This window comes from Abrus precatorius, unplaced genomic scaffold (assembly GCF_003935025.1).
Source record: "Abrus precatorius isolate BTA unplaced genomic scaffold, Abrus_2018 Scaffold9, whole genome shotgun sequence".
NCBI lineage: Eukaryota > Viridiplantae > Streptophyta > Magnoliopsida > Fabales > Fabaceae > Abrus > Abrus precatorius.
Window position 1 is genome coordinate 9608649 of NW_020874439.1, and position 14981 is coordinate 9623629.

General features: G+C 35.6%; 1 protein-coding gene across 1 annotated transcript in view; it reads left to right on the plus strand.

The window, feature by feature from the left end:
* The window catches only part of LOC113850361 (chromatin modification-related protein EAF1 B-like), a 33967-nt gene extending 20403 nt beyond the window's left edge, over positions 1–13564 (plus strand). Inside the window, exons 19-23 of the mRNA XM_027480881.1 lie at positions 5531–5631; positions 5814–6026; positions 6125–6482; positions 6849–8604; positions 13015–13564. Coding sequence (XP_027336682.1) covers positions 5531–5631; positions 5814–6026; positions 6125–6482; positions 6849–8522 — 2346 coding nt within the window. The 3' untranslated portion in view covers positions 8523–8604; positions 13015–13564. The remainder of the gene's footprint in view (positions 1–5530; positions 5632–5813; positions 6027–6124; positions 6483–6848; positions 8605–13014) is intronic.
* Positions 13565–14981: the final 1417 nt, after the last annotated feature.

Genomic DNA, 14981 nt, shown 5'->3' on the forward strand with positions numbered 1-14981 from the left:
GACTGGTCTTCTTTCCCCATCAACCAAATGAAACACCCGGACAAAAGGAGCCATGATTTTCAAAATATATATCACATTATTCCAAAATGCAGGATTTAATAGAACTTTTATTGCTTGCTTTCCTTTAGCTTCCTTTTACACCACTCCTCAGAAGTAAACATCTTTCTAAGATTTGTTTTTTCTTGATGAAGTCTTTTTAATGATAGAAAAGAAGTTGCAAATTTATTAACTGCATGTCTCACCAAGTCCCTCTTGTTTGTAAAATTTTTCAACAAACTCAAGGTACTTGAATGACTGTAGATAAAGCCAACAACCAATATTTTCCTTTGAATTGTCTTATTTATCAAAGGAAGCTTTTCAATATTTTCAAGCATAAGATCTATGCAATGAGCTGGACAATGAGTCCAATAAAGATGTCTTTTTGCTTCCAACATCTTTCCAGCTAAGACATAATTGCTTTCATTATTTGTTGTCACTTGGACAACTTTATCTTCTCCAATCTCCTCCACAAGAGCATCAAGCATATCAAATAATTTTTCACTGGTCTTTACAAAATTAGATCCCTGAATGGACATCACAATCATAGTCTCAGCAGGAAAATTGACCAAGAAATTAATCAAGTATCTTTGTTTTCGATCGGTTCATGCATCTGACATGATGGAACAGCCATGTTTGCTCCATTACTCCTTATGATCTTTCATGAGAGAATCGGTATATTCTAGCTCTTTCTAAAGAAGTGGAACTCGAATATCATGATAATTTGGAGCTGATAAATTTGGACCAAAAGCATCAACAGCTGTAAACATTTCTTTGAAGCTCGTCATTTTAACAAGTTTAAAGAAAAGGCCAGCCTGATACCAAAATCGAGCTATGTATTGATGGACCCTTGCTTTGGTTTCTTTGTTACAAACTTCTTTTCTATTTGCTTGTCTCAATTTTAACTTTTTCCTTTTCTCAATTGCATTTTTTGGCTTTCTACAAAACACATCCATTGGCCCTTTCTGATTACCCATGTCAATACTGTGTTTGGGTATCCTCCTCAAATCCTCACTTTCATCATAGCCTATACTTTCAAAGCTTCTCACATTTGGCATCTCAAAGTTATTTTTACTTTTTTTATCCTTTTGATATGCCATAATCCCTTTTCTAACTTCTTCAAGACACTTGGGGCAAGCTTTCACGTTACCTTTCTTTCCAATCAAATGTTTCACTTTAGTGATTCCAGCACTCATAACTTTCCCACAAAAGTTATATACAATATTGTTTGTATCATCCTCTTTCAATGAATGAACATATTTCTATCTTGGGTCAGATCAATTAGAAACTTGATAATGAAGATTCTTGTTGAGCCATGTTAAGAGAGGCTAAAATATAGAATTTTTTTTTTTTTGAGAAAAAACAGAGAAAAAACAGACATGTGGAAGAGGGAAAAATTGAAAAATGGAAAAGGTAAAACTGAAATGAGGAAAATAAAGAAAGAAATGGCTATTGGAAAAAATGGGGTCCCCAGAGGTGGAGGATCAGTCGCTGGAAATGGAGGTTGAGGTTGCCGGAGATGGAGAACATAATAGTGACATCCAGTAGAACAAATAACAGGTGAGATCTTAGATGAGTGCAGATCTACGTCAGAGAAGACAGAGATCGGAGAAGATGAGGGTAGAAAAAGTCGGAGATAAGCAGAGAATAGAGAGATTTGAGATGAGGGAGAAGGGTTTTGAGTGACGAAGAAAAGGGACTTACCTAAGTTTTCTTCGCGTATCATCCTTGGACTGGGTCAAGTTTGGGCTCAAATCACGCAAACTGCCATTTTTCACGGTTTTCCGCCATGGCTGTTGTTACCGCCATGCGCGTAACGGCCACCATGGCGTTGCCACACAAAAAACCCATATAACGGAAGCGGTGTAACAACGGGGTTAAAAATTGCTACCACAATCTGCCATAGTGCCGCCATTTGACAACACTGCCTCCTCTATGACTCAAGTTTAACATTAATCTCTTTTTTTGAATCCTTAACCAATACTATATCATCTACAAATAACATGCACTGAGAGATAATCTTTTGCATGTCATTTGTAAGCACATTTAAAATAAGATTTAACAAGTAACGGCTCAAAGTGGAGCTTTGATGTAAACCTATTTCAATTGAGAAATCTTTAGATATGCCTCTAGAAGTTCTCACACATGTAGTTACCCTTTTATACATGTCTTGTATAGCTTGAATATGATAATGACCTGAGCATGTAGTGGGTGATGAAGCTGACACTCCCATCTTCTATCAATTACAGCAAAAATCTCCTTATACTAGTCTTCATTCCTTTCAATGCATTTTTAATGGTTTCTTTAACTCTATCAATCGTTTCATGTATGTAGCCCACATTGCAGGTTTTGTCTCATTATCAACAAACCTCAAAACTTGCACAAGAGGCCCCATAGCCTTAAGGGTGAAAACATCATTCCAAAAACAAGGCATAAGCACACACTGTTTGTTGCCCTTTTTCTTTTAGCTTCTTTGGCTGTTTTGGACTTTAACCATTCATCGGAAGTGAACAATTTTTTAAGGCTATTTTTTTTATCATGTAACCTTTGTAAAGTGAGGGATGTTGTCACAAATCTTGTTACTCCATATCTGACCAATTCAGATTTATTTGTGAACCTCGTCATAATATTCAAAGTCAATGAATGATTATAATTAAGCCCACAAGATTAACTGCTCTTTGTATTGTTTTCTTGACTTTTGCTGTTTTTCTAATGTCTTCCAACATCAAATCAATACAGTGTGTAGTACATGGAATCAAAAATAAATGTTGTCTTTTAGCTTGTAACAACTTACCTAAAATAAAATTGCATAGTTTAAAATTAAAAACTAATAAAATAAGAATACAAATTGTTAAAATGAAATTACTTGAGAGTTGAGAACAATTCTTACTTGGTAAGATAGTTACTTCCATTTTCAGTGACTACTTACACAACTTTTTTTTCTCCAATCTCCTCAATAAAACAATTTAAGAGCTTAAACAACTCTTTTCTGGTTTTCATATAAGCAGATGCATCAATGCTCTTCACAAATATAGAACTAGTTTGACAATTTACTTAGAAATTGATCAATGTCCTATTTTGTTTATCCGTCCACGCATTTGACATAATTGAATATCCACACTTTTCTCTTTCTTCTTCATGGCTTTTCAACATTTTCTTTGTGTATTTTAACTACTTTTTAAAAAGAAAAAATTCTACTTGAATATTTGAATTTCTTGCACCTCTTATTCCTCATCATCATCTTCATCAGGCTGAACTAAATATGCCTCTTTCTCAACTTACTTCTTCTCATGAGCTGTTATTAGTGTTTTTTTTATTTCTTTGGGAAACCTTGGACAGCTATCAGCATCTCTCTCTTCACTCCCATCTGATGTCTCTTCGGGTAATACTACCAATAGTAGTTTTTTCACAAAAGTCACAAGTCATAGACTTTTTATTATTTAATGTCTTTCAAACTATTCCATTGCCAACCTATATCCAAATTATTACATGTTGGCTTCACCAATGCATAGGAAGAAATTGAAACAAAGGTAGTTCCTTGTGATTGATTGGCAAGAGCAGCCATTGCTTCTTTTTTAGGCATTGAAATTTGAAACAAAATAAAGCAAGAAAATCAAAACAAAGTAGGATAATGAAAAATAGAAAAGGAAAATGGAAAATAGAGAATGGTCGGTCACTGGAAAACGTTTTAAGTTTGTTGGAAGTTTGCTGGAAAATGTTTGGGTCATGGTGGAAGCTTTGCTGTAGTTGAAGAATGACCCAAAGACGTCTGAGTCACGTCGGAAGCTTCACCAAAGATGAAGAAGGACCCCGGAAGCAGGAGGATGTCGCAGCGATTGAAGATGAAAGATAGAATGAGAGAGAAGAACTAAGAGATGAGAATGAGCTTATGGCTAGCTTGACAAGGGAGAAGAAGATATTAGAAATGTAAACAGGCAGCAAAATCCGAAGATTGCCCTCCTTAAAAGTTGCCAAACTTTCAGAAAAGGAGGGTAAAATAGGGATTTGACCTAGGATGAAATAGTAGCCAAGATGGTTGCTCTGTTGTGTTCTTGACCATAATTCGCAATGCAACAACCACTATAGTGAAACACGACGTGATGATGATGGGATAGCAGCACCCTGTCACTCTGCTCTGCACCTCCGCTAGCAGACGTTATTGACTACTATGGTTTTAATGGGGGCAAGAAGCTCAAGAAGCCTTTGAGAAGTTGAAGAATGCAATGACTGCACTACCTATCTTTGCAGTCCCAGATTTTTCTAAGTCATTTACTATCAAAACTAACGCCTCAGTGAAAGTTTTTGGAGCTGTCCTGTTTGAAGAAGGGAGATTACTAGCCTTTTGGAGTGCCACATTGTCTGAAAGTGCTCAGAAGTTTGTCTATGGGAGAGAGCTTATGGGTGTGGTGCACTGTGACATCATTATTTACACTGTCAGCACTTTATCATCAAAACAAATCAAAGGAGGTAGAAGTTTGACTGAACAGACACTAGTGACTGGAGTAGTTTTGCTGGGCCCCACAACACATTGATTATGACTTTTAAATTCAATATATAGCAGGGAAAGATAACTCTGCTGCAGATTGCATTCCACTCTCTGGGAGAGCAACTTTTGCAGCGATTTCAGTTCTGCAGTTTGATGATTTAAAGGATTGGCGGATGCTCTCAGAAGAATGATACTAGACTTCATCACTGGCCCTAATTCACATACTGGATATTTAGTTCAAGGATCAGAAGTTGTTTTGTAAGGGCTGATTGGTTCTACCAAAAGGTTAATCTACAATTTCAGACTTAATCAAACAATATTTTTGCTGCTTGCCAATAGGAGGGTGCTCAGGATACTTCAGGACCTTCAAAAGACTGGATGATGTAGTGTTTTGGGCAGGAATGAAGCATGACATCAAAGATTTTATAGCTGTTTGTCACACAAGTCAGAGATACAATTATGAAACTATGGCCCCAGCAGGATTGATTCAACCCCCCTCCACAGTTCCTACTCAAGTATGGGTTGACGTTATGGATCTTATTTGTTGCCTACCTAATAGGGACAAAATCCTAATAGTGGTCACATGATGCCATCCTTTTAAAGCTAGTGAAGTGGCAGCACTCTTTCTTAAAGAAGTGGTCTGTTCAGGCTTTGTGGATTCTCTTCCTTTGTAGTTTCAGATAGGATTTGTCTGAGTAATTTTTGGAAGGAATATTTCAAGGAAACTTGTTAGTTAAAATTTAGCGGGCATATTGATAGTACAACTTTAGTTTAACCTTTTTTTTTTGGATAGTACAACTTTATTTAAACCTTTTTATTGGAGCTATTCCTTTGATTTCCCATGACATACTGATTTGGGACAGCTTGATTACTGCTTATTGGTCTTGTTACTTCTGAAGAATGTTTTCTCCATTGAGCAGAATTGTAGCTACATAAATTCAAATTGGCCCATTTTATCCTTAGTCTATATGTATGATTCCTAATAGAATGTCTTTTGTTTTAATGCAGATTGATAACCAGGATTCAAAACAATTAATGCCTGTCCATAATTCACACATGATTGCTCTTTCCCAAGCCTGCCCCAACTACCTGAATGGAGCTGTTTTAACGTAAGTTTACTTTTATCTTATTTTTTGGGTAATATGGAAATATTTACAACTCTGCACTCTATTGCATTGTCTACTATGCTCATTTAACAGTAGTTGGGTTTACCTTTTAATTTAAAATTTTGGTAAGCCTGATTAGTGTGGTTGGCACAAAAATTTAATTTATGTTTGAATCCTGGATGTAGGCCACTTGATCTCTGTGATACAAATTCAAGCTCAGATGTCCTAGCCTTTGGATATCAGGGTTCTCATGCTGCTGGTTTGGGATTATCAAGTCAAGGTTCTGTTCCGTCAATGCTTCCTACATCTGGCGTGAATTCTTCACTACCTGGGACTTCTGGTATGGTTCTTGGCAATAACCTGTCATCATCATCTGGTCCGATTACTGCCTCTGTCAGGTATGCACTTTTTATCGATGGAGATTATTGATGTGCAATTATATATTGTGCATTAACATCATTTGTTTTTCTACACATAATTAATGCATTTGTGTCAGGGATAGTAGATATGGGATTCCAAGAAATTCACCTTCATCAGTGGATGAGCAGCAGAGAATACAATACAATCAATTGTTATCTGGAAGAAACATCCAGCAGAGCATGTCTGGGACTCTTTCTGGAAGTGATCGGGGTGTTCGCATGCTTCCTGGTGGAAATGGTATGGGTTTAATGAATGGAATTAACAGAAGCATGTCAATGGCCAGGCCAGGGTTTCAAGGAATAGCATCACCATCGATGCTTAATTCTGGAAGTATGCTTTCCTCTAATATGGTGGGAATGCCAAGCCCAGTAAATATGCATCCTGGACAAGGGAACTCAATGTTACGACCTCATGAAACTCTACATATGATGAGGGTGAGAAATGTTCTTTTTCCATCCTTTTAGGATTCAATTGATTCTGTAGTGTTATTTAATATTTGGACTGGCTTATATCTATTTCACAAAGGCTTATATTATAATCAAACTGCCAGAGAGAGAATTTGATCAAAAAGCCTTTTTTTAAAAAACTTAGCAAAATGCTAAAATTAAAAATGTGCTTAATTGGTGTTTCACCTTGTGACTATAAAACTTATATCCCAACCAGCTTTGCATCCTTGTTTTCACTTCAACTGTAGTGAGGCAGTGGCCTCGCTTGGGCTTTGTAGGAGATTGGTGTATTTGTCAATATATGTGGTGATTTTATTTCAATTCTAATGATGACATTTTCCTCATCGACATTAGCCTGGCCATAACCCAGAACATCAAAGGCAAATGACAGTTCCAGAGCTTCAGATGCAGGTCACCCAAGGGAACAGTCAAGGTATTCCTGCTCTGTGTGGGCTGAGTTCTGCCTTTAGTAATCAAACAACTCCACCTGTTCAGCCTTACCCAGGACAGGCCACGCAGCCACACCAACTGTCCCAGCAACAATCCCATCTCAGCAATCCTCGTCCTCATCTTCAAGGTCCAAGTCAGGCCTCTAATTCACAGCAACAAGCCTATGCTGTCCGGCTGGCAAAGGAAAGGCAACTGCAGCAACAGCAGCGATATCTGCAGCACCAGCAGCAGCTTGCTGGATCAAATGCATTGATGCCACATGTCCAGGCACAGTCTCAAATTCCCATATCCTCATCACCGTTGCAGAACAGTTCCCAAGTTCATCCACAAAATTCTTCTCAGCAAGTACCTCTTTCACCTGTAGCACCATCTTCACCTTTGACTCCCTTGTCATCTCAGCACCAACAGCCACAACCTGGATTCAGCAGGAATCCTGCTGCTGGTGTGTTGACTAATCAAGCAGCAAAGCAGCGGCATCGACAGCCACCACAGCAGCAGCAGTATCAGCAGCCTGGTAGGCAACACACCAATCAGCGGCATAATGTACAGTCTCAACACCAGGCAAAACTTCTAAAGGGAGTGGGAAGAGGAAACATAATGGTCCATCAGAACCTCCCTGTGGATACTTCTCATCTAAATGGACTCTCTCGGCCTGTGGGAAGTCAAACTGGTGAAAAAGGGGACGAAATCATACACATGATGCAAGGTCAAAGTTTATACCCTGGACCTGGTTTGAACCCAAATAACCCATCAAAGCCCTTGGGTCATGCCCATTCTTCAAACTATTCACAGTTGCAGCAGAAGGTACATTCTGGATCAACAACCACTTCATCAAAACAACCTCATATTCCTTCCGATACTAGTTCTCAAGGGCAGGTTTCACCAGTTTCATCCAGTCAGTTGTCACCTCCTCAGCCAGCTGTTATTGCTTCTAGCCACCATCAGCTGCCATTACAGATTCAGCCTCAGTCTAAGAAAATTATTCAAACTCAAACAAATGTTCAGAGAATTTTGCCTCAAAACTGTCAGGTGCAATCTGAGTCAGCAAGCAAGTCTCAATCTAATTCAGCTCAAGCTGATCAACAGCCTGCAAATTCTCCCCAGGTTAGTTCATGTGCTACAATGACACAGGATTGTATTGATTCTGCTAGTGCAGTACCAGTTTTTACTTCTGTATCTTCTCAGTGGAAAACATTGGAACCACCATTTGATTCCACTGTGAAGAATCAAACCACTCAAGGGAGCTCCTTGGGGAGTGCACCTGTTGGAAATTCAACTGGAAATGAGCAGCCAACAATTAGTCAAGGGTTAGGGCCAAGATCAGGTAGCTTGACTAACGCACATAATTCTGATACACAGTGGCAACAGCATCAGCAACAACCTCTTCAACAGTCATTGTCACAACCCATCCTATCTCAGCAGCCATATCAGGCACCAGAGCAGCAGCAGCAACAGGAGCAAGAACTGCATCCTTCCAAAGATCTTGCTTTACAACATCAGTCTCAGCAACATGTGCAGCATTTACAATCAGGACAGAGCAGTTTGTTTATCCAACCTCCTAATTCTAAAGTGGAATGATGCATTCTTATGGATGGAGCAGCCAAGTGTGCTTGTTCTGTCCGGATTGGAGTCTCTATGCCTTTATGACAGCAGTGTACAGGTATTTCTATACTTTTTGGCTTGTATGTTTGCAAATATGGTGAGCATTGTATTACATTTGTTCATTCTTTTAATTCTTAGGGATGGGGCAGAGTCATCTGATTTTTGCACTATAGGCATGGAATACACGTGCATCATGTAGGCTTCTCTTAAGTTGTGTTGCTGTTAGAGGAAAGTTTTTTCCCAATGGTCATATCATTAATTTACAGTGACTTTGTTCTCAATGGCAGCTGATTTTCTCTAAATTTGTTGCTCTGGTATACTCAAAAAGTCTGTTGAATGATAACTAGAAAGGAATAATAGGCATGCTAGGTATCATTTTCAGAACATTACCTAAAATCCACTGCATAGAAACTCTAGAATTCACTGGGAAGCAGGGCAAATCTATTAAATAATGTCAACTAGTTTTATGTCCTGCACCATGGGCGGATTGATAAAATAAAATTTATTTATAATAATAAATAGTATAGATTAATATAAAAATAAAAATAAAATATAAGCCTCAGCTAGTAATTTTATTAGAAGAAACATCTCCAATTGATGAATTATTTGATATTTGGTTCTTCAAACCTTATTTTATTTTATTATAATTTGTATTGTTTTGACTATTAATTTAATGAAATATATTTATTGTGTCATAGCAAAAACATCAATCTTTATAAGTGCATATGTAAAATGATTTTGTTATTTTATTTTTCCTTTTTGTAATTGTAAAAATTGATTCACAGTTTTTTAAGTACTACATGTGTGTGCACAGACACATACAATAATTTTTTTTTATTAATTTAATAAAATATTTTAATTATGTTATGGAAAAACTATTAATAATTACCACCTATATTCCTATTTAGAAAAAATAAATACTTAATTCATCAAGATCAATAAAAAAGTAATTATATGTTATGAATTTATATTTTATTCTAGAAATACCCATAATTTAAATGAATAAATGTATCTAATTATGTATGGGTAATAGGTGAGTGTCTCTTGAATACAAATCTCATAATAAATAAGGGTATAAAATAATATTCAAAATTGAGAATCAATTTTGCAATTGAAGAATGGAGATTGAACATCAAATAAAATTATCAACATCTTTGTAATAATTTTTCTCGAGAAGACACTTTATCTTCTACGACAACAATCAAGCCTTAGTCTAAGATTTGTTACATAGATCATACGATGCTAATCAAATGGGTCAAAAAGTGATATCTCTAAGATATTATTTATTGTCAAATTCCTTTTAATATTCTTTTTTCAAAGTTATGCCATACACTTTTTTCACTAGCGTTTTCAATGGGCGTTTTTGCACGTTTTCAAACTAAATCGTTTTTTTGTCATCCTTTTTCATAATAGGTGTTATTTCAATATTCTTTTGTACACAATTATTTCTTATTCTATCCTTTTTCATGTGACCATTCATTCATATTAGCTCTCATTTTTCCATAATAGATGGTCTATATCGTTTGCATTATTGTTTTAATGTAATTTCTTTATCAAAAAAATTTTAGTCTATCTCTCACTTTACACATTGTCCGAGGTCCCTTTGGGTAAACATTTTGTTACTCCTTCCATGATATATTTTCCTCAAAATGACCTCAAAAGAACCCTACTAAAGTTTTTATGGATAATTTTACAAAAAGTTACTTAAAAACATTGAAAAAGTTATAGTTATAGTTTTTATCCCTGTCATATTTATGTTACCATTCACTTGAAATAAACTTGTGTACAAGTTTTTGTGATGCTCTAGCATTAATTTATTAGATATAAAAGAATATTTTTTATAATTGAGGATCCTGACATTCTTTTAAGATGTGGTCTACAAGATCTATGCATTTAGGATTGTTTGCATTCATCTTTGAGTGATTTGATTGATCAAGAGCTTTTATTGATAGAATCTGAAAATAAAAAACTAAAAGATTTTGGCCTAGAAAATCATTACTTTCTATTTTCTAATCCTTAAATGTGCTTGAAAATTTAATGGGTGTTAAAAAACATAAATTTCCTTTCTAAACCACTACAAGAATCTGCTTGAATAGTAGTATTTTCAAAATCTTGATATAGCTCATTGTCATCTTCTACTTGTATTGTATGAAGATGGCTTGATTGATCAACTATTATATTTTCTTTCCTGAACACTACAAGAAGTAAAACTCCTATGCATAGATCTACCATGTCTTTAACCTCCAAAGTTTAGGTTTGTTTGCTGCTTTGGGTTGTGAGGCTTATTGTTAAGACCCTGGAATTTTATTAAAGAATACAGGAAAGAACTCCCCAAATCAAGGTTGTCAAATGGGGTTCAAATCGTAAATGGGAAGCTCTATTTTTTTAAAAGAAAATCATGAATAAAACCATATGTAGATCTTAAGATTCATGATCAATAATTAAAAATGCCATAAAACATATTTTAGCTTACAAAAACATCTAAATATTACTGTTTTAAATTTAAATAGCTCACTGTATATCTAATAAAGTGAAATATAAACTTCAAAATAATGAACACAATAATTACTCAAATTCAGCTCTAACCCTAATGAATGTTTTTGAAAAAAGCAACAACTACGATTTCATTATTATTTTAAAAATTTATAATACCTAAATATTTATCAACTTCTAAAAAATTTCTAATAATCATTATCAGTTAATTTTATTTTTTTTTCTTGTCATTACATCCTAGTCAACCAACCACAAAAAGGAAACCCACACTTTGGCCGAAGCCCAAGAGTGTGATATAGCACACTACCTACGAAAAAGACTCTGGAGCCATGGCATGCATGCTCTAGATCTATCATACTCATAATCAATGTAAGTTTTAGTCCCATTTGGATCAATTTATTAATCAGGCTGACCTGATCAAAAGTAAAAATTTCTATCCATTATAGAGCTCATTCCCCCACAGTTGATAAACTTGAACTTTCAACTTTGTTCTGCAACCTCAACCCAGTGAAACTCAACATATGCCTTTATTCATCAATAATCTGAGCTGGGGTTGAGAGGGAGAGTTTAGGATGATGAATAAAGGAAAAACTTGCAAAAAATTGACCCTAAAATTGCGTTCTTACATAATGGGTTGCATAACCTTACCCATTTTTTGGATGCGACCCAAATGTGCAATGACGAACCTTTCCCTCTCAGCCCCAACTCAGATTACTGATGAATAAAGGCAAAAGTTGCAAAAAATTGACCCTAAAATTGCTTTCTTACATAATGGGTTTCATAACCTGACCCATTTTTTGGATGCGACCCAAATGAGCAAGAATTGTACAAATCTGCTTCGATTCACAATTTGTCTGAAATTGGGGCGATTGGCATGATTCAAGGTCAAAAACAAGTCTCCATGCAATTTGTACAATTTCTTTGAATTGAAATTTGTGCCAAATCGAGATATGTATTATACGAATCTTGCAGTTCTTAACTACTATTTCCCACATTACAAGACAGAAACACATACACGGATGTTGAGGGTCTGTGCCTCTCAATGCCCAAGGGCACCAATTTACTCTCAAATCACAAGATAAATCCACTCTTAAACTTCTCTTGTATATATAGGCAACATGTCCAACTAACCTGACTAACTTCTCCACTAACATAACTTTACTATTAGACTAATATACTCCCCCTCATCAAGGTGATAATGTGGATCTGTCCCATATCCTTAGATCCCCTAGTTGGAAAAACACTTTCCCCTTGTATACCGCTGTTTGTGGCCTGAAGCTACTGCCTCTATCCAATAGGTTTGGACCCATATCCTTGGAACCACGGTCCCATTTCCCAGCATTGCAATCCTGTAGTTGGTAACCAAACACTTGACTACTCGCATTTGTTCTGACTTCCAGTGTGGACATGGTCAGTAGCTTACATCATCCTGTAAGTTCCACCAGGGTCAAATACCTTAAGACCCTCTTGGTTCCAAATCCCAACACAAGTCTCACACAACTTGCAGAAAAGACCAGCCTGCAATCTCGGCTTTACCATCTCGGCCACTTGGTTGAGGCTCTGATATCATGTCACCAACTAACTCTCCCAAACAGTTAAAAAGTGAAGGCATGTCTCAATGGTTTTATTATTTTCATGATTACATCACTTGACAAAAAGTGTAGTTTTAAATTGATTAACGATGTATGTTGATATGTATAGAAATTTTTGTATCTTTGTGAATACGCTGTCTTTGCTAACATGTATATTGAGGTCTGATGCCTGTTAATTTCTCATGAATAATATCCTATGATGATAGTTCTATAAAATGTTTCACAAGTTGCAAAGTTTCATAACAATTTGTGCTTCAGTTTGGTCGTGTATATGTGTATCTGGCCATTTTCTTGTTCTTTTACTTTGGTGTATTTGTTAATTTTTCATGGTAGAATGAAAAAAGAAAAGAGAGACCTCATTTCTGCCATGGGGTTTTGTGCAGATGTAGCTGGCTATTCATGATGGGGACTGTGGATTATGGAAACTGATATTCGTTGTTTCTGCACAGGTCCTGTTAAAATATTAACCAAAGTTATATTGGCAGGCTTCGTTGCTTATTTTGTTCTTGTTTCGCAAATCTTGTATATTACCACTGTTCTTAGAAGGTTGACCCCCCTTTTTATTTTTTTGTAAAGAGACGAATATAGAGGTATTTGTACAGGGTCGTCTCTTTTTTCTTTTGTACTTTCCCCCTCCCTTTCCTTTTGTCTTGTTTTACCTTCTCATGTGTAGAGGAACAGTTCCTTTTTGTTTTATTAGATCAGCGAATGTATGATTACTTTAGATAATTGGGATAGAAATCATTTTTATGGGCAAAAGCCTATTGAAGGTTTTGTGAATACAAGTTTTCTGATGTTCAAACCGGCTGATAATGCTATTTATTATCTTAGTACTACCATCTGCACTTGTGGAAATTTTCAATATTGTAACCATTTTAAGTTTATGAAACACAATGTTTTAAGAGCTGATCCTTACATCTTTAATGTGTCAACCACAACAGCATTTGAATTTTCACTATAAAATGCTTGTGCTTGGAAGTTTTTGCCATTTCATACCAGTTTCATCGTGAGGGCTGAGGATGTGATAATGGTTAGAGTAAGGGTGTTATCTTGCCTCGTATAAAAAATGTGTCATTATAACACACTGATTCTAGTTTTTCTCTTTGGTGAAGCTGATGCTTGTAAATCATTGCAGATTGTATTCTATCCTGATGAAATTATTGTAATTTATTAAGATTCTCTGTTTACTCAAGTAGTTAAGGACACATTTTGATTTGTTTCATCACTTATCAGCAAAATTTTTCTTTGTTGTATTAAAAAAGGTATTAGTTATTGCATCAGTATCTGCAATGACTGGAAACCTCGTTAATATTGAATGCAGAGACTGCAAATCTAGTCAATAAGATGAGTCATTTTGTTTCTCATTTGACAGCATTTATTTATGTCTTTGTCAGCCATGCTGAAATCCCCTAATTGAGATTGATGATTGCAGTTTTTGTACTCCCAAGATTTAAATGCATTTTCCAGCATTAAGTCAGCTTTGTTTCTACCAAATGTGTTAGTGGTTCGATTAAGAAAATTGTAAATCTCAACCTTAAAGTTTAAACTTTGGAATCACATGTATCTGAAAAATGCCATAGAAAGAAACTCTACCGCCTGCATTGGTGCATGATTTTATCCTGAGATTAGTATATTAGTGGAAATGTACTCTCCAGCACACAAATGCACATGCATATTTAATTCTTTTTGGGAAGTACTAATTGATGTTGATATATATTACAATACTTATGCTCTGATTTGCTAATTTACTTTGTTATCTTGCTAATTGGGGAAACCCATTAGAATCTAACGACCTGTGTCATGTTTAAATTCAGTTCTAGGATCTTGCCTAGTTTAGTAGAATCTAACGAACTGTGTCAAGTTTAGATTCAGTTCTAGAATCTTGCCTAGTTTTGAAAATTGGCAATTGATGCCTTGTTTTTCTATTCTTATGGTAATACCAAACTCAATATAAATACCAAAATAATCTTAACCATTATATTTATGTAGAAAATCACACGAACATTAGCGTGTACACTAATGATGTAGGTTCAAATCTAGTAGCCATGAAAATTTGGCAATTGATGCCTTGTTTTCCTATTCTTATGGTAATACCAAACTCAATATAAATACCAAAATAATCTTAACCATTATATTTATGTAGAAAATCACTCGAACATTAGCGTGTAAACTAATGATGTAGGTTCAAATCTAGTAGTCATGATAAACTACTTGTAATCTAGTCTCGTCATCAATGGTGAGGGTTTTGTAGTAGAAAAACAAGTTATGCAGTAGTGTTTTAAGTGATTGATAATGACAACCATTATAGACTACTTGCATGAAGATATTTTTTCATCATATTCTTAACATT